This window comes from Neolamprologus brichardi, chromosome 23, assembly GCF_056152115.1.
Source record: "Neolamprologus brichardi isolate AB-2024 chromosome 23, ASM5615211v1, whole genome shotgun sequence".
In the NCBI taxonomy this organism is placed as follows: Eukaryota; Metazoa; Chordata; class Actinopteri; order Cichliformes; family Cichlidae; genus Neolamprologus; species Neolamprologus brichardi.
The window spans coordinates 19506924-19527619 of record NC_142125.1 but is presented as its reverse complement, the minus strand read 5'-3'; the positions used below and the strand labels follow the sequence as shown (position 1 = coordinate 19527619).

The 20696-nt window shown below is 43.6% G+C and overlaps 1 protein-coding gene across 7 annotated transcripts in view; it reads left to right on the top strand.

Moving 5' to 3' along the window:
• Positions 1-20696, top strand: part of agap1 (ArfGAP with GTPase domain, ankyrin repeat and PH domain 1) — a 185051-nt gene that overhangs the window by 47788 nt on the left and 116567 nt on the right. For 2 of the 7 annotated variants that reach the window (XM_035911846.2, XM_035911847.2), the window contains exon 1: positions 850-2782. The exons of 2 other annotated variants lie outside the window; for them this stretch is intronic. In XM_035911846.2, the coding sequence (XP_035767739.1) occupies positions 1642-2782 (1141 nt within the window). In that variant the 5' untranslated portion in view covers positions 850-1641. Of the gene's footprint in view, positions 1-849; positions 2783-20696 lie in introns of those variants that run through there. 3 more of the 7 variants (XM_035911845.2, XM_035911842.2, XM_035911844.2) reach the window with 2 other exon arrangements.

Genomic DNA, 20696 nt, shown 5'->3' with positions numbered 1-20696 from the left:
TATGTTTAATATGCTGCTGAGAATATAGCTCAGAAGAAGCGTATAGTATAGCTTTTATTTTGGAAAGAGCCATTTCTCTGTAATAAACTCTCTTTTCCACAGATGAGTGATTTCTTGATCAGATAGATTTATTACTTTATCCCTTTGTTGTTTTAGCAACATTAAATTTAAAAACTGTACTTTTGAGTTAAAATATATATTTATAATTTTAATAAATGACAAATTAAAAAGGCATAAACTATTTTTTGTATCGAAAAAATATCGAACCGTGACACCAAAGTATCGAACCGAACCGAACCGAACCGTGAATTTTGTGTATCGTTGCACCCCTAATATATATGTATATATATATATATTTATATAATGATTAACACATTTATTTTTTATTTTAGTACTTTTGGTCCTTCATAAGAAAATCTTAATGCCATCCTGTTTGTTTTTCATATTGCCGGACAAAAGAATTGTATTACAAAAATAGAGATAAACAACCTTCAATGGACAAACCAATAAAATAAACACATAAGTAAAATAGTGAATAAGTGAATTAACGCCTAAGATGTCAATTAGTATATTTTTTATGAATAAGCTGTTGCATATATATATATATTTTATTACTTCATTCTTTCTTTCTAATTTGGGATTTTCAGTCCTCCTTAAATGTGTCTGAATGAGTGAATAAATAAACTGTTTGCACTTAGTTTTTCTTTAAATTGGAATTTAATTTAATTAAAAATTTTTGGGTTTGTTTTTATTTTGGCAGCTTCAGGCCTCCATACATTTAGCCATAGTAAGGAGAAAATCGTCCTTCTCTGTGTTGGTACCGCTAACAGATCCTCTAAAATAGCCCAGGCTCTGCTGTAAGAGTAAATAATAAACACGTGGTTTAACACTCCGGCTCCTGTGAGGTCTCCGCACCGTGTTTCCCCATCATCCTTTGCTGCTGCCGCTGGCCGGTGTTGAGTGTGTCTCTGTGTGTGTGGAGCGGAGATCGCTCAGAGTGCAGCGGAGGACGGTGCGGTGGCTGTCCGGTCCGGTGTTTACTGTCAGCGGGTTAAAGTGTGAGCGGAGGTCCGGGTCCGGATCTTCAGCTGGAAATTCAGCGGTATTTGGAGCACAAGTGAAGCGGGTTTGAGGAGCGAGAGGCCCGGTTGGCTGCTGCGCGGCGCTGCGGGGGATGTGCGCACACAATGGGAGACGGTCCGGGACTCGAACAGCGTCTCCCCGCCCGGTTTGGTTTGTAAAGACACTGGAGCTGGAGCCGGGACTCAGCGTGGAGTGAGGACCTCCTCTGACCGGGCAGGACGCCTAAGACACCGGGAGGAGCTCAGCTGTGAGCCCCGTGGGAGCCGCGGAGGACGCGCCTGTGTGTCGTGAATCCCGCTGGGATGAACCCCGAGTGTCTCCTGCGTTCCAAACCGCTGTTTACACATCTGGATGAAGAGGAAAGCCTGGGTTTGGAGCTGGTTTATGGAGTTAATGCATGTTAGTTTACTGGATTTACCCGCAGACCCATCAGCAGCCTGCTGAGGTTAGTGCTCAGAGGATAAAACTAAAGGAGCAGTTCACAGTTTCTCTTTGAATCCGAATATTTTAAAGTAAAGGAGCAGTTCACAGTTTCTCACATGAGCTTTGAAGGAGGCGATGTACCTGCTGGACAGTAGCAGCTCTGAGAGGATGGAGAGAGGAGCTCCTCAGAGAAAGACTGTGTACCGGATCTCCCTCACGCTGGTGAAGAGGGAGAGCTTAGAGGATGAGGGCTCGGTGCCCCGGCGGGCAGAGAACCCAAAGGTGGGCGCCTTCAGGCGTGAGGGGTCGGCAGAGGTGCAGCGGGGAGGTCTGCTGGAGCAGCTGAAGGAGGTGGAGGACGAGTCGGAGGAGTTCTCTTCTTCCCACGGCTACATGCGAAACTTTAGGACGTTCAGCACGGGCCAGCTGGAGCTCGGCAGGCTGAAGATCTGCAGGAAGCAGCTGCTGCAGCGGGGCGCCAAGGCCACCAGTCCGCTGGCGGAGCCCAGGCAGGAGGACAGCGGCGAGCGGGAGGTGGAGGAAGCACCACAGGTGCTGGTGGAGAACGGTGGTGTTGGCGAGAAGAAGAAGAAGCTCCTGAAGGCGAAGAGCGTGGAGGAGCAGAGCTCGGAGCCCGTGAGCGGTGTCGGGAAGCTGACCCACTCTAAAAGTAATGGGGCGCCGTCCATAGAAGGCCCCCCGGAGACTCCACCTCCTCTGAAGCGCCCACCCGGTCTGCTGCGCCGCAGCTTCAGCTTCAGGCACTGGAGCGGTGGTGAGCTGCTGCGCCTGCGGGCGCTCTCCAAAGACAAACACCACAGCAGCTCCGGCTGCATCGGTCAGGACGCCGCAAAGAATGACGAGCCGGCTGCGCCGCTCCCCACAGCCCGCCTCCTCGACCCCACCAGAGAGAAGAGCAGGACACTGGAGGTCGGCGCCGTCCTCAACAAGACGGACTCCATGTCCGAGCTGAGCCGCTGGGAGAGGGCGCAAGGCAGCAAGAACCGCACACTGGACAACAGCGACCTGCTGCGGCTGGCGGAAGAGAAGGACGCTGCCGGGGCAGGAGGTGGAGGCTTCCTGCTGCGGGGAGGTGGGGGACGCTCCAGCGAGCGGCGCCTGGTTCGCTTCTTCAGCGGGATCTTCTCCAGGAGGGACGGTGCTTCCACATCCACGCCGGTGGGGAGCCCTAGCACCAACAGGTCGCTGCGCCGCAGCCGGAGGACGGCGCTGTCGCAGTCCAGCACAGAGAGCATGAACGGAGGAAGCGCTGACGGTAAACACGTGACCACAAGGGTTTGAGTGTGTGGATGTTTGAGTGTGAAGTGTGTGTTTGTTTTAAACAGCAGGGTGGTGTTTGGTTGAGACTCTGCTGCTGTTTGTCTTTCATTACTCGGAGCTCAGCAAATTCAACACGAGACAGAGCGCCATCACCTCCATCCAAAGGATGGTGAGACAAAAGCCAATGAAGGGTTAAAAATGTCAGACAGGAAGTAGGAACAGGGAGCAGTTTGACTTTTATCTGCAGCATCCTCTTTCCATGGAGAGGGGACGAGTGGAAAACATGACAGATGAGAGGAAGTGCATTAGTTGTTGTTCTCACAGATGGATGTTTTCTCCATCAGCCTCTGTCCTCTGCAGAGGAACCTTAAAGGCTCCATAAATGAGTCCGTGCAGGACCACAAAGACTAAACACAGAAACAAACAAAGGAGAAATCATTTGTAGCTGTCTCGGCTGATGCAAGGTTTGTTTAGAGGCTTTTATTCTGAAGGAGCTCTGTTTTGTCCTGTTCTTAGGGTCTCTGTGACCTTTCCACAGGCGTTGGGTTCTGCATGTCTCTCAGAGGTGGACTAACAGGTTTAGAGTCTGATCACACAGAGGAGGTGGGGGTGGGTGGATGGTTGTGGTGGTGCAGGGCATGGCTTCACATGTTTGAGATTCCTGAGGTGTTAACCCCCCCAACCCAGCGAGCTGCCAGATGACGGCGCCTGGCAGGTAAGCTGTTGTTTCTGCAGACAACCTGTTTGTCCTGAGAGAAGTCATGAAACTGGGGGCTAAAGTGTGGCTGTTCACACCTTCAGCAGTGTGGGAAAACCTTTCAAATTAAAATATCTAAAGGCAGCAGAACAATTAAATGCTGCTTTTCTCATTGTTCCCTCACATTTTGCAGATTAATCAAGAAAATATCTGTCAGCCCGATTTCTTACTTGGTTACTTTTTCTCTTTCATGTTCACACTGACCAAGAAAACCTCAGCAGGGAGGCCTTTATTTTGAAGTTCAACGTTCAACTTCTGTTTCTTTTGGTTTTTGAATGACTTGATTCTCTCTTCTGGCAGCGTGTTCAAAGGTTTACGCCTCCGCAAGACGAAGGCAAGCCAGGCTTTTAACTCCTAGTTTGAAGGCACAAAGCATCGCGTTTAAAATGCTGCGGTGCATTTTAACAACGGCTCCTCACCGCAGAGCGCACACACTCTTACGGCTTGTGTTTAACATGCTGCACGCGGCTTTCAGGCCAGCGTTCTGTCAGTTTTGAAGTTTAAAAAAAAAAGGGCTCAGTTTTCCTATCAGAAACACCGGCGCGCTCTGGTGCTCATATTGGTTGTTTAGCATGCCGTGCTACACAGTAATATCAACAATTTAATTTTATTTATATAGCACCAAATCACAACAACAGTTGCCTCAAGGCACTTTATATTGTAGGTAAAGACCATTCAATAATAACGGAGAAAACTCCAACAATCATATAACCACTTGTGAGTAAGTGCTTTGGCAACTGTAGGAAGGAAAAAACTCCCTTTTAACAGGAAGAAACCTCCAGCAGAAGCAGCCTCAGGGAGTGGCTGGATGATGATGATGATGATGATGATGATGATACTAATAATAATAACCAGGAACGGCGCATTTAAAGAAAATAATCCGTGTTGTTTAATTTGGCTAGACTCTTAGGTCTAAATGAGCTTCTAGCATCGACATACATGCTTGTCGTTGGGTGTTTGGCTTCATTAGCTCCACATTAATCATAATAACCAGAAATGCTGTAAATGATTTAGAAAATGTTGTTGGGCTCTGCGCTCTTTTGGTCCATGTTTCGGTCTGTTTTGAGGTATGAAATGTGGTGTAATGTTGACTTCACAAGCTCATGTTACCTTTTTTTAAGATTCCATGTTCTCCGTAGTAATAATTTTAATAAGAATAATAACTGTAATTAGTGTTTAATAGTTAGGAAATTATGTGTTTGGACGCTGTGAGCGACAGCTTCCTCGTCTTGCTCTGACGTGCCACTCTAATCTCTGTCGATCAGTTTTGCTTGTCATTTGACTCGACACCTGTATGCTCTTACTTCATCCTGCTGCTGCGTCCTGATTGGGTGATTTCAGAGCACCTACTCATCAGTGTGTAGAGGGGGACTTTTTTATTTTGTATCTTTTTTTCTGTCCGAGGCGAGGGATTGTTGTCGGATAAAGACAGCCACTGACCTCGCTGTCTTAATGGACTCGACTGGTGTGTGTGTCTGTTGGGAGTAAATGTAGGGGAATGTGTGTGTGCGTGCGTATGTGTGTGTGTGTGTGTGTGTGTTTGACCTACATCCGCAGCCATGCAGAAGTAATATGGGCTGTAAAAATGCACACACACAGTCTTGGATGCCAATTACTGCGTCTACGTTTGCATCAATTTATCTGCTTTTTCTCAAAGACTCTTCTTCTCTTTCCCAACACACACACACGGCAGCACACATACAGACACACACACACGGCAGCACACATACAGACACACACACACGGCTGCACACATACAGACACACTCGTGATTCTTCAGCAGCTGAAGCTCCTCCAGATGAGTCGAGCTGTTTCTCAGTTATAGCTTTGATCCTCCTCTCTGCTTTGCCTCCATACATAAACCTCACACACACACACACACACACACACTCACTACAATGGGTATAATAGGGAGAAAATCCTATTAGAGGAAATGCTGCAGCAGGGAGCAGAGATGGAGGGATGATGGAGAGATGACTCTTCTCCTTCCTTACTTCCTTCTCCTCATTTCTCCTTTTATTTTTCTTTTTTTCCTTGCTCATCTCCTTCTCTTTATTTGACATCATTTTCTGTTTCCTTCCTTAAAGTGTCACCTGTCCGCTATCCTAACTTTGCCTCGTTTGTTCTTCATTTCTTCTCTTTCTGTAACTCGACTTTTTCTCCTTTCCTACTTTTCCTTGCCTGTTTTTCTTTTCTTGTTTCCTTTTCTCCTTGCTAAATTTTCTCCTCCTTCATCCCTTCATTTCATCCTTCTTTTCTTTCTTCATTCCCTCACCTTTCCATCCTTCCTTGTTTCCTTCTGTCCTTGCTTGTTAGTCTTGTGTCCTTCTAATTTAATTCTTTCTTGTTTCCTTAACTCCTCCTTGAATTTTTTTCTTTTTTCTTCCTTTCCTTAACTCTTATTTCTTGTTTCCCTTTTATCAATCTTCCCTTCATTGGGTCCTTATTTCCTTCTCTTTTTGCTTTGTTTTTCATTCCTTTATCCCTCCATTTGTCTTTCCTTGACTCCTTTTCCCACCTAGCTTTCTTTCTTCGTTTGCCCAGTTTTTCCTTTTTTCTTTTAATTTCTTTCCTCAACTTTTTTTTTCATGTCCTTTTTTTCTCCATCCTCTGGTCTGCTTGTTTCCTTCTCACTGCCTAATTTCCTTCATCTGCTCCTCTTTCCTTTCTTCTATTTATTGTGTCCTTGCTTTATTTTCTTTCCTTGCTTCCTTCCTTATGTTCCTCTCCTTGATGAGTTTAGTGAACTCCAGACAGAAAGAAGATGTTAGATTTGATCTTGAAAGCTCCATTTACTTCATTTGTCCATGCTGAGGTCAGTTCGCAGGCCATTCAGTCTTTAAAGCTGGCTTAGTTTCTTCTCACTCAGGTCCAATAAAGACCATTATAGTCCATGATACAGCTACACAGAGCAGGTTTAATTTGAGTTTGTTCTGCAGAGCCGAGGAAGCAGAAGTGGGCCAGATGCTGTCCTGGTTCTGGGTCTCCGGCGGGGACTCTGGCTGTATCATTACTGCAGGCGGGTCAGGCCGGCGGAGTGTGGTGTGTTAAAATAACCGGACCTGAGTGTGACTTCAGGCCGCGGCCTGGAAACCATCAGCCTTCTTTATTTTTAACAGCACTCGCACCAGAGTCTGTGAGGAAAACTGTGAATTTAACAGACAGGACTCTCTGTGTTTCACAGTTGCAGAGACGAGCTCTTCCCTCTTTTCTCTGCAGTGTTTTTAAATAACTGCATAAGCATGTGACAGAGCTGTTCGCTCATTAAAGAGCTCGGAGACGCGTCGATGTTGTAACACCAGAGTTTTCATTGCTAACCTTCAGTGTTAGAGCAGCGACGCCTTGGCCTTTTGCCGCTCCCTCCTCGCTGGCACTGTATTAGCTGGCTGCTGTGTCGTCTCAGTGCTGGAGGTTGTTCAGGGGTCAAAGAGCATGTGTGGGAGGTCAGTGTGTGTGCCTCCTCCTGCTTGTCCTCCTCCTCACTTCCTCTTCAGAGCCAAGTCGGCCTGTGTGGCGAGGCTTTGTGGCCTCTGTGAACAGAGCCGTGAAGCAGCACGGTCCACCTGTGTGCAATGAAAACCATTGATTAGAGCTGACAGCTGATTTGCTGTTCAAGTCATTGATCGTGTTAGTTTAAACCAGACGTGACCTGAAGGTCCTGCTGATGTTCACCACGTTTGCCTGGGTCAATATCAGCCTGGTCTTTTCCTCACTGAGCAATATGACCTATTAACTTATTATCGGCATGGGATCAGCAGATACCAAAAGCTGAGGTGTTAGAGATGGAAAACGTTGGAGCTTTGCATCCCTAACTTAAGCATATAAAGCCTCAAATGGTCCTGGGCCCGGTCACACTGCAGTCTTTATAAAATCTCGATTTATTTCTCACTAAATTTAATGTGGCCTTCGTCACTTTAATGGTCAATATAATAAACGCCTAGAGCCTAAATGGTTAATAAAAGATCAGTAACGGTTTTCAAATGGACCAAAATCCAAATGTCGTGGTGCTTGGTGTGTTCCTAATATTTTGGCTCTCTTGTATTTAATAGATGATCATTTTGTGTTAGACTGCACACTCCTCAGGCTTCTTCATATCAGTTACTGGCTGGCTGAGCTTAGCTTGTTTGTGTCCTGTAGTCCACGACTGGCCCAGTGACGTTGGCGTGCCGGTTGGAGTCCCACCCCTCCCCTCCCTGCAGCTTACAGCTCTTACATAAGGCTCAAATCCATCCGAGGACACTCGCTGTTATGCTCTGAATCACCCCTCTGATACGCAGCATCAGCAGCAGAGCGAGCCAAAGTTGAGATGCATCCGGGACGGCGGTAACGCCTGATGTAACCACGCTGAAACAAACGCCTCCTCCTCCTCCGTTCTTTAGAGAACAAAGGGAGCAGAGCAGCCGAACTGATGAGCTAAAGATGCTAATAAACCTGGAATCAGTTTGCAGACTGATCTATGACTCAGACCAGCTCTTTACTTCACCTCTCCCTCCAATGCTTTTTGTCTTGAGTTAAATTGGGACATTTTTTATTCTTGGCACTGAAACGAAGAAAGTAAATAAAACCGTTTGTGTTCCTTTTCATTAGTCTTCTATCTTCCTGTCAGAACACACCCAAAAATGTTGTTTCCTAAATTCATTACAGCCTTAACAAACTGAAGTGGTTTCTGAAAGGATTCTTGTCAAACATTAATAAGCAAACAGATTTTTATTCTGCAGTCTGAACCCTCACGTCAAGTTTAGTGTCTGTAACTGATTGTTGCCTCCCCTTGGTTGATAGCATCAGGAGTGTGTTGGGTGTGTAGTTTTCAGTAGCTAAAAATAAGAAAAGCCTAAAGATGAGTCATTTTGTAGACAGACAAGTGGATGTCGAGAGGGAAGCAGATTCACACATAAAGATGGAAACGTGGCTTTTTTGGCAGAGTGCAGAGTGTTTTGACCTCTGTACAGAGTGACTCCTGCACGTGGATTTCACTGATTGTTGCTGTGGATGATTGCTGATGGTTATTTGTGTGTTTCATCCTTTGGCTTTTCATTTTTGTGACAGATCCAGGAGAGAAGGACAACTGTTGCCTAAGCAAAAACCTAAGACTGTGAGATTTCCATCAGTAATGGGGACATTTAAAAGTTCATGTGTACTGTAAGCCAATGCATACAGATTTAAGGTTTGACTCTCATCATCCACTGAAGCACAAACTGGATGTCATCAGGATGCTACAACATAGAGCGAACACCATCCCCACAGACAGAGCAGCCAGGGAAGCAGAAGATTACATCAAGAAGGCCCTGAGTAAATGTGGTTATCCCAGCTGGACTTTTGTCAAAGCTGGGAAGGCGCCTAAAGAAAGGACAACTGCTGCCTAAGCAAAAACCTGTAGTGATCCCGTATGTGTCAGGAGTATAGGAACAGTTGAGACGCATTTTCTCTAAACACAGTATGAGTTGATAGTCTAAATATTTTGTGGACATATATGTAGTCACTGATGATGAAAACATGAACAAGATCATGACTGCGTCTCCTAGAGTCTGCATTCCTGTACATCCAAACGGCCTGACCTTGGCCTAGATTACTTGAGGAGATAGAGGTGAAGGAGGAGGACATGAGGAGGCAGTGGGAAAAATCTGAGTGTAAGAACTTGTCAAAGTGTGTCAGAGTGAGCGTTAGATGAAGGCTGGAGCGCAGTTTAAGGCTTTGTTTCCAGGTGGAGTTCCTTCCCGCCCACACTTCTGTCTTTATTCTGCAGCCTCTGCCTGCAGTCTGGCTGATGGGGGTGAAGGTATTATGTTTGCTCTGACAGTGCTTCAGTTAAAGAGCTGTTTCATTGTAGAGAGCATTTCATTACAATGAGAATACTGATGCACTTCAGCGGTTTAATACCTGCTGTAATCCTCGACTATTAGACAAACATGTGGTGTGTTAATAGGCTCGAGTTACGTCTTTCCAGTCCTTATGTAAAGCTTATTCAGGTAAACTGAAGCTACTGTAGTGTGTAAGCTCAAACTGCTACTCCCCTTAATTAATGAGCAGCTTTTGTTAATGAAAGAACACTCGGAGCCTTTTACAGCCTCTCAGACGTGTTTGTTTCTGTTTTTGGGTCTAAATGCAGAGACGCAGCATCGTTGCTCTGATTAAATGAACTCCTGACCATGAGTGTGTTTCAGAGTGTGTGTGCAGCAGTTTGTAGCCGGCGGTGTGACGGCGGCTTTATTTGATTTGAAATGAGGATGAGAGCGGCCGGCGTGCTGCCAGCCAACCAGCACTGTGTGTGTGTGTGTGTGATGGGGGATGGTTGTGTTGGACTGATTAAAAGGCTGATATTTGGGTCAGTGTGTGTTTGTGTTAAGCCGGTGACAGTGAGTCTGACGAACACTGCTTATTGATATTGAGTCTATTAATGGACTCTGTTCATCGATTAGGACTTTATTTCACCGTTGATCGGCTCACCGATGACGCAGCTCCGCCTCACAGCTCACTCTCACTGTGTAAAGTTGCTTTTTAAATAATTAATTTACTCATATTCATGTAATAATTCTCTACAGTGGGTCTCTTGGTGATTTCCGAGGTTTCATGTTGGACATCTTAAGATTTTTGAGGTCCAAACTGACATTTATATTAAAATCAACCAACATACAATACTTCCATATCCTGTCTGATCTAAATGAATGGCGAGAGAGCCTAACCTTCATTTCAGTGGTCACTGAGACATAAAAACTGCATTTATAGCACCAGAAAGCTTTAAAACTGTCATCAGTCAGCCCTGAAAACAGCTGCTGGAGGCTTCTCTCCTTTAAATAATGTTTTGTCCAACGAGACGTTCCAAGACCTTATTTTGGAAATAATCTGGGCAGCTGAAGGTCAGATTGGAGAGAAGCCACATTTGTACTTGTAATTACTGACGTTTCATTGTTTCACATCATTTCAGTTGATTTCAACCTTGTGTTTCTCCCAGTAACTAGTATAAACTGGAATGCAAAACCTCTGTCGTGAAAGTTCAGAGAAACTAGGAGTGGTACAAATGTTTGTCAGCACAAGATCCCAAGATTTATACTTATATTCCTGGACGTGACACCCCTCCCCTCTTTTATCAGCAATTTCCATCAGTCTGGTCTCATATCTACTAGAAATGGAAGATTTTCCAGGTTTAAAGCATGAAGTCTAAATTTATACACAGAAGTTTCTTTTTCTCTCACACCTGAATCCCAGGACCCACCAGCAGGAGCTAGAGGCACATTTTGTTTTATAGCCACAAGCTTTCCAACTTGCACAAACCTTATGTGTGACGTGCAGCGATCAGATTTAACCTTTTAATCAAAATAAAATTGCTCGACACATCTTATTTAAAAATCTGCCATAAATAAACCATCAGCTGTAAAAAGATCCTGCAAAAAAGAAAGAATTTTGTGGATTTCGGTGCAGCTGAGAAGTCATGACTGACACAGCTGGCTGTAGCTCAGGAGGTAGAGCAGGTCACCTACTGATCGGAAGGTCGGTGGTTCGATCTCTGGCTCCTCCAGTCTGCATGTCAAGTATCCTTGGGCAAGATACTAACCCCAACTTGCTCTCCGATGCATCCATCGGAGTATGAATGTGTATGAATGTCGTTAGAAAGCACTAAGTATAGATAAAGTGCTTGTGAGAATGGGTGTGATTGGGTGAATGAGGCATGTTGTATAGAGCGCTTTGAGTACTCCGGGAGAGTAGAAAAGCGCTATATAAGAATCAGTCCATTTACAGCCAAGACCAACTGTCACATGACAACAAATCTGTGAATTTTCTGTGCACCAGGCTGTGTTTACACACTGTATTTTAGGGAGGTATTCAGAGGACGTGGAAGTGAGAACAGAGCAACTAAAACACCTTTTCCCCTTATTTGTTTGCATGAGCAACACTTTTTATCAATGAACTGAAGTTCTTCCAGTTTAGAGGGTGAAAAGTTCACATTTGGAGGCCAATGAACTCCTTCATGGTGTCTAAGCTGAGGGTCCAGGTTGTCCGAGTATCTTTGCTCTAACAGTGAAGGAAGTGCAGCAGGTGAACATCTGTGTGTATGTGACTCACATGCAAAGGTTCGTAAGCATGTGATTAAACCACAAAGAGTCCGTTGGACAGTTTTGCATAATTTCCCTGCTGCCTCCTTTGAGCGCAGGTCAGAGGAGACCCTTCACAGTGTCGCTGTGCTCCTGCAGGAGCGACTCCGATGATTAGCTCGCTCTGCGTCTCCATTTCTCAGGCGTGAACACAGCTGCCCTGTCAGAAAGAAACGCACCTGCAGGCGCTGCATCTCTGAGACTTGTTTCACTCCAAAGCCTTGCCGTTGGGTCCCCGTGCCAGCAGCTCCGCTATCGCCGTGGCAACTTCCTCTTTGCCCTCCTGTGGCCTGGGGGAACAGCTGAGCGAGTGGTAACACACAAAGCTCTCTGTTGTCCGAGGCTCTGCAGGTTTCCGTGCCCCGAGTGGAAACCTCGGTGTTTTAAACGCAGCTTCTCTGCGATGGATCTGCAGACCCCCCGCCCCCTCCCCATCCCCGCCATCTCAAACCCACTAATAACACCCCCAATGCAGCATTGGTACACAGAACTGAGCAGCTTTGACAAGTCTGAGGTCAGCGGAGGGGGCCGGGCTGTAAGTGTAGATGATAATGATGATGTTGGAGGACAAACTGCTCGTATGTCAGCATATTTCCTGCTTTACAGTGCTGATGAAGGCACATTCAGTGTATTTAAAGCAGCGCAGCAGCGTTGCCCTAGGCGGGCTCAGTTTTCTTTCTCGTCTTTTTACAAATTATTAAACAAAACTAAAGCAGTGACACATCATCACACAGATTCAGCTGCAGACACACAACAGGATAAGGCGAAAGATCCGATTCTGTTTCTTAGATATGAAACTTTAAGCTTTTATTGGTGTGAAATGTTGAATACACTGCAGTGTAACAACACAATATACTCTTAAACTGATTTACATTTTAATGTTTGAATAATCGGATTTTCCCAGCCGGGGCAACACAAACACATTTCCATGTAAAGTGATCACTGAGAGAGAAAGTTTGAGGCAGCAGGATGACTTCTAGTTATTTCAGCAGCAGTTTGAGGATATTTTAGCATCGATCTGGACCGAAGGATCAGATCACACCTTTGCTATCATCCCTTGGTATCCTGAGCTTCTCCGAGCTCCTCAGCCTCTCCCTGGGAACACACCAGGAACGAGTACTTGGTCATCGAGTCTCTAGCTGTTTGTGGCTGTGTCCGCATCAGACTGTACTCCAGGCTTCAGGCACCGGGTTATTTTGAGGTTAGCTTGTGTCAAAAATAGACCCAGTGCTGTTTCCAGAAATCAAAGAGTTGCTCTGGGTCTTTTCTAAAATGTGGATTTTGTTGAAGCCTCGTCTGGAGTGAACTTCATCAGTGCTGGTGTCTCAGTGATGTAGCACCCACAAATTTTGGACTGTTGGTAAAATTCGGCGACTTGTAGAGACAACCAGAATGTTGGGAGGTTCCCAAATTAAACTTTTCTCAACTAACGATTTGTTGATATACAAATAATGGAAATCAAAAAAATGCTGAACGTGCACTGGACTCCAACCATCAGCTGCACAGCAGTGCTCAACGTGCGAATCTCATCCCTTATGTCCTCGATCTCACACTTTCGGTCACTCTTGACAGCTCGTGGCCATTGGTGAGCGTGGAAGTTTAGATCAGTGGGTAAACTGAAGCTTTTTACTCGAGCTAAGCTCCCTATACTAATGGAATATATTTTCAGCGTTTATCTGAACATAGAGAGAAAACACTCTGAGTTTCAGAGTTAGCACAGCTGCAGTCTAAGGTTAACTGGGCTCCTTACATGCTTACATTCTCCTTCAATGATTCATGATACCAGTCATTCCTGAATGCTGGCTTTATTATTTTCAGGACTTTAACCGGTTTCGTCTCTGCAGGGAGAAGCCAACGGCATTTCTTCCCCCCGTGCACGATCATGTAAATCATTCAGCAGCAAAGTTGGGCCTGCCGTTTGCTTTGCGTCTTGCATGTTTTTGTACATTTGTAGAAGTTTTGTCAGCGTCAGCATGTGACAGAAAGCATGTGGGCGTTTTATAAAACCAGACCCGGCCTCTGTTCCCGCTCCGTCCTCTCGGGTTTTCCCGTCCTGCTAAAGCTCGTCGTGTGCTGACCTCCGCCTTTTATACCCTCTGAATGCACGTGTGTGCTTCTCTATTCAACTCGAAAATGTGTGCGACATGAGACCTGGGTGCTGACATGAATACTACTCGCACCAGAAGGCCGTCGGGGTTGGAGGTCAGCTCCATCTAACCCCCGTTGCTCTCATGAAGTGAATAGAAATGTAGAACTTAAACCGTTTGCAGTAAAAGCGTTGAGCTGCTGAGCTGTAAAGATGGAAAACTGCGTGGTGACTGCACTTCAATCATAGCGGTTGCTGGTAGGGCTGGGCCATATCATACCGTTCACGGTAATACCGGTATAATGTTGGGCAACGATAAGAAAATGAAATATTGCGATAGAACCTGGGTAAAATTCGCATGCGCAATGCCTTTGTTTTCATACGCACATGACGGAAAAAGCATGGCGGCGACGGAGAATGAGAAGGGCGAAAGTGGATCGTTGAATGAAACGGATGAACCAGAATTGGTTTGTAAAAATGCTGGAACCTCAGTGGTGGGGAACTGGTTTACCTTTCGTCCGTCAGATACACAACAAAGCACTATTTTTGGTAGCGCATGCTAGCGGGTTGACGTTATTACCGTGTTTTTTGGAAAATATGGCACACTTGAAATCAATCCTTTGATTTTTCTGAAAATCGACAGTGCCCCTTATAATCCCATGTGCCTTATGTATGAATTCTGGTTGTGTTTACTGACCTCGAAATGATTTTATGTGGTACACGGTGCTCGAAAATCTGTCAAATGTTTTAGTACGACTTTGCTAAGCTACGAACCCGCACCGCTTGATGGATTGTCGGAGCATTACGGCTATCGTAGGCAGGAGCCTCGCGGAGTGATACGTACTGTGCTTCAACATAATATTACCGTATTGTGTGTGTGTATAACCTCTTTTTAAGTTTTGTGGATATTATACATGGTTATGCTGAGGATATGTAGGCCAGTTTCCACTGGAAATGCCTTTTTGGTTAAACTGTCAGCAAGGAATTTGCGTTTGCACTGTTCATTTTTTATATAACTTTAATGCACATAAAAAAACAGCTGCTTGTTTAAGTGAAAATACATTGATGGGTTTTTTTGCACTAATAAAGTTGTGGAGTTGTAAAGTATTTTGTCTAGTTTCAATTATATCGTCAGTTATATCGTTATTGCAAATTTTCAAATGTATATCGTGATAAATATTTTTGGTCATATCACCCTGCTCTAGTTGCTGGTTCAATTCTTGGCACCAAAAGGATGATTTTACATATGTCAGAGGCTAAAGAAGTGTCCATAAGCAAGGCAGATCAACAGATTTCTTGCTATAAAAGTTCCCATATAGAGTATAACTTTTTTGGCTAAGTTATGGTTGCAATATAAAGTGAGCTGAAAGTGTAGATCTAAGTGAAGGTATTGAAGAGTCAGTTGAAGATAAATCTTTGAGTCTCAACCAAATGTGTCCCTCAGTTTAGTCTAGTTTTGGTGATGGTGATTACTGAAAGAAGGAGAAGTGGTTCAAATGAATTTAATATAAAAGAGTTTCAGGGCAAACTGATTCACATCAGAAGGAGCAGAAGAGTTGAAGCTGAAACTTGAAAGTCAGCATGAAGAAAATATTTAATGTGAGTCGAAGTGTTTGAAGGAAGTCAAGATCACAGCTTTACGACGATTATTGAAGGTATGTGAAGGGGCAGTTTAAATGATCGTGATAAAGACTCTCAGTAAAGAGGTGATTAAACTGAACGTTTTAAAAAGAGCTGTAGGGTCTGTTGAGGTTGAAGTGTCAGCAGTGAAAAAAGTTGTAATGAAAGTGCTTTAAAGAGTAATTTGAAGTTTCAGGTGAAGTAAAATATCAGGATAAAGTTAGAGATTGAGAACCGAAAGCAGCTGAAGCATCAATTGAATCTGAATCTCTGAAGCTTGTGAGTCTGGAGCCAATGCTGGTCCCTGTTTATATATGAGACTAGCAAAGTGTTGTTTGAAAGGAAGATCATTGCTAAAGGAAGTTGAAGTGGCAGGTCAAATGAATGTGATGAAAGAGTTTTAGGGCTGATTTCTATATTAATAAAATTAATTAAAAGCTGTGTTTAGTTGTTAGCAGTGAAGGAACTGCAAGTGTTGCTGAAGTTTTGTAGGATTACTGAAGGAAGTTGGAAGTTTTAGTTTTAGTGAAGAGTTACAGATGCTTCCAGCTCGGATCACTTCCTCTAATCAGGATCAGTTACAGATAATGTACTGAAAGGGGCTGAAGTGATTTAAGTGTCAGCATCTGAAACGTTGATAGGTCGGCCATAAAGCTACACGTCGACATATTGAAACACCCCTGGTCTGTTCAACCACGTCTGATCAAACAGTTTCAGGTTTCCCCTCAAACATTTGGCTCGACGACGCCTGGAAGCTTAACTTGTCTTTGTTTACAATCTCATCAGCTCTGTCCAATCACAACACGGCCTCTTTGTCTCGACTCGTCCATGGTTGGTCGCCTGCCATCCTCTTCCTGCCGCCACTTCCTGGTTTTCCCTCAGGCAGCTTTAATCAGATCGTGTGTGTGTGTGTGTGTGTGTGTGTGTGTGTGTGAGAGGGAGAGAGAGAGAGAGAGCGAAATGAACACACACATCTGGAGGAAATACTCACAATACCAGGAGATTTGTTTTTTTAATAAAAACCCCACAGTCATTAATCTCAGGTATGAAGGTTAAACGCACACACACATTCGCTCTCTCTCTCTCTGTGCGTGTTTGTATCAGACTTTATTGTTTTCAGTGGTGCTTTAAAGTTGTTTTCTCCTTCATTTCCCCCTATCTTTCCTCCTTTTCCTTCATCACATTCTCTGGATATTGCTTATCTATTTTTATCCTGCTTTGGATCTCAGGAGAACTGTTTTCTTTATTGTAATCAAACACATTTTTTTCTGTAACTGAAGGCTGTTTAGGCCAAAACCAACAATGTAAAAGCTCCTGATCTCAACCTCATTCAGTCAGACTGGATTACATGTAGAGACAGAAGACCAAAATTAAAGTAAAAACAAAACAATTCAAGATGCCAGCCTAAAGTCAAGTCCAAAAAAGCAGTCTTAGACCAAGCAATTGCAGAATTCAGAAAACACTCAAAAAGCAGTTGCCCCAAAACAAAATAACGTCAAAAATCGGAACAAAACCAGTCTGTACCCAGTTTAAAACAACTTCAGAATAAGATCAGGAGTCAGGCTAAAACAACTTCACAACGGGTAACTCCACATGTTTTATTTGGCAATTCCTAAATGTTCCTCAACTTTTTTTAGGAGTGCACAGAGGCCTTTTTGTCTTCTCCTGGATTCAAACAGGAGGATCTTTTGCTTGTTAGGTGAATGTGTAACCCACTACACTATGGGGCCACTTGTCAGACACCAAGCTAACCAACCAACCAAAACCAGTGCAAATCAAGTCAGAAAACAGAACAAAACCAGATTAAAAGAACTTCACAAAACATCAGAAGCCAGGCTAAACTGGTGCAAACCAAGCCCAGGAAACAGTTTAAACCACTTTTTTAAAAAAGAGTTCAAAACCATGTCAGAAACCAGTCTAAAACCAGTTCAAACCCAGTCTAAAACCAAGCCCTAAAATATAAGCCACAAAATAACTGTGGTCATTTTGTGACCACACAGCGATGTTGTCACAGTGCCACAAGCGGGTGATTCTGCAACTTAGCAATTTATGACCGAGTGATGTAATGTGTTTGCAGGGAATGCTTCTGTGTGTTATATATTTAGGTATCCTCCAGTATGGATGGCTTTTCCTGTGAAACTCTGATTTACTGGCTCAGGATCCAGTGTGGGAACACCTCCTATCCTTCCTCCTTTCCTTCCCCACCACCATCCTGGGGTTTTATCCAGCTCAGAACAGGCTTTGGGGATGACCGCAACTGCTCCGCATATACTTATGGCAAAGACTCTGTTACCTCTCTTCTTCCTACATCCCTCCTGTTCCTTCATCACCACCTTCTCATCCTTTCTTTGCTTCCTCTCCCACCTCCCTCTATCTTCCCTGCTCCCACGCTCCTCCCCTGCCTCCATCCTTCCCCCCTCTAATGATCTCTTTGGGATGGCGGCAGCAGCAGCCTGCAGGCCCGAAACTTGAGCAGTCAAACTCGGGGGATTTTGAGCTCAAATGAAAAATGTGGAAACCCTAAAGCACCTCTTATGAAAGCTGTCGACTCTGCTGACTAATGAAGAAGAATTTATCTGAATCTGCTCGGTTTTTATTAGAAAATTCAGTGGCGTGTCCCTTTAAGGGTGGACACGTCCTGCAAACACGAGGAATAACTGTTTGTTTTGGAAAATAAATGTAGTTGTTCATCGAAGGACAGAAACAAGGTGTGTGTGTGTGTGTGTGTGTGTGTGTCTGCGTGTGAGCAGGTGTGTCCTTACCAGTCAGACAGGTTTAATTAGCGGTGACACATGCAAACACACAGCTGTCCTCACCAAACTTACGAGTGAGGGTTTAAATTGAAAAGCAGCTTTACTACTCTGACACTTTTGAATAATGTAGCTCACCACAGCTGGAAAAACAAACGGAAACAGAAGCACGTGCAGGAATCCATCAGCAGATATCAATCCAAACTTTATACATACAGGAGCTTTAGCACAACTTTAAAGGTTTAAATTTAACACACAGCAGCAAATATCGGAAAAGATATTAAAAACAGCATTTAAACCAACAATTGAGTTAAAATACAGCCAACAAAACACTAGAAATATTTCCAAAATATTGCTTTTTCTTGACATAATTTGAAAATATATGACCTTGCATCCCCTTATTTCCCAGCTACTTTAAAGGCTCATAAAGCCAGTTTTTAGAGACGTTAAAGGGGCTGTAAATAGTTCTCTTTTTTAACGTAATTTCTTCCACATGTGGCTTCATTTGTCACAAGAAACAGGCTTTTAGTGGGTCTCCTGCAAATAAGGAGTATTTACTGCCAGTTATAGTTCCTGGATTAATTGTTTGGTCTCTGTAACAATGCTTGAAAACAGTGGAAAGTATTTTCCTGCTTGGTTTAAAGCTACTTTCTAAAGGGTTTATGATCAAATAAAACAAATAAATATCAGGAAATGCCACAGACCTGTGTATAAAAATGGAAGTAGCCACTGTGATGCAACCTATTGGTTTGCAAAGACTCTGTATTAGTGTTTTGGTGGTTGTGATATTGTTGGGGTTTTGTGACCATTTTTTTGGATAAGCTGTCCACAGACTTCTTGGAAGGTCTGTTAGTGGAATTAACCACATCTTAATTACTTAAAACCGTTTTGGTTTTAACCAGATTGTAATAACATGATATCCATCTGTGTTCACTCAAGTTTGTTACATTTAGTGAGCCTTATTTCTTTAATTTAGCTTTCTTTTCCCTTTTTTTGCTCTATAGGAAGTTTTGTTTTGTAGTTTAGCTTTTTATTGAGCAGAAAATGAGCTTGATAAATCTGGTTATCTTGCTTCTCTTCACCCCTGCAAAGCTGGGGTGGTACATATTTAGGGTGGGTGTAACTCAGGAGGTAGAGAAGGTTGTTTACTCATCAGAAGGTTGGTGGTTCAATCCCTTATTACTGCTCCAGTCAGAATACCAAATATACCTTGGGCAAGATACTAAACCCCAGGTTGTTCTCTGATGAGTGTGAATATGCGTGAATGTCGGATAGAAAACATTTAAGCATAGGAAAAAAAGTTATTATATGAATGAGGCATATTGTATAAAGCACTTTAAGTGCTCAGGTAGAGTAGAAAGGCATTTAAAAATAAGTTGTCCATTGTCATTTACCATTAATTGGGGGTTGATCTGGGAAGCTAAAAAAAGTTAAGTAGATAAACTCAAGTGCAACTTGACTGCTTCTCTTCACCTCTGCAGAAGAAGGGTGTTACATTAATTGGGGGTTCATCCGGGATCGTGATTGATCCCATAGAAAAACTGAACAAGGCAAGTAGCTGTAAACATAGACGTTATTTCACCCTGTCCAAGGAAATGAACTTACCTGTTATTGATCTTCTTGCTCTTTTTTTTCAATATTTTATTTTAATTTTTTCAGCATAGAAAACCCCTCAACAAACAAATACAGCTCAGGCGCTGAGATAATAGGACAAGAAATAGCACAATAATAATAATCAATAGGGAAAGACAAAAGAAAGAAAACATTAAAATTAGAAACTACCAGTATCCATAATGAATTAAATGTCATGAATATGTAATAAACAGGGAAATTACAGTGCCATGGTACATGTTTATACAACGTGAGCTTTCTCAAGGTGAGTACAAAACGGAGTCCAGGATTTTGAGAAAACATTTGCTGCAGGTGTTTGCAGGTATCGAACTTTCTCCAGTTGAATGACTGATAACATGTCATTGAGCCAGACACTGAAGGAGGGAGGAGCAGCGGACTTCCATTCCTTTAGAATAAGTCTTTTCGCAATCATCATTCCGAGGTCGATTGGCACCCGCACAGTCGCAGGGATAGTTCTGGAACGTACACAGCCAAAAACTGCAATTTCTGGATTGGGTGAGATGAAAATCCCATAAGCTTTAGAGTACCAATCAAATATTTTGGACCAAAAATTGGTCAATGAGGGGCAATGCCAGAAAGCGTGAGCCAATGTGCTCTCTGATGTTTTACATCTGTCACATATGGGGGAAGTTGAAGGATAAATTTTGTGTAGCCGAACTTTGGAATAATGTAGCCGATGGACAATTTTAAATTGTATTAATTGATGTCTGCTGTTAACAGAGCAGGAATGAATTTTTGATAGGCATTTGTCCCACAATGATTCTGATATTTCTATGCCCAATTCCTCCCTCCAAGCGTCTCTTATCCTCGTAGTCTGCACTTCAATGCTGTCATCAAACAAATGTACAGTTGTAGAAATCAAGTGTTTGGAGTAAGGAGGGCTCAGGAACACCTTAAAAAGGTTATGTTCATGTGGAACATCTTGGTAATTCTTCATACTGGATTGCATAAAATGCCTGACTTGTAGGTAACGGTAA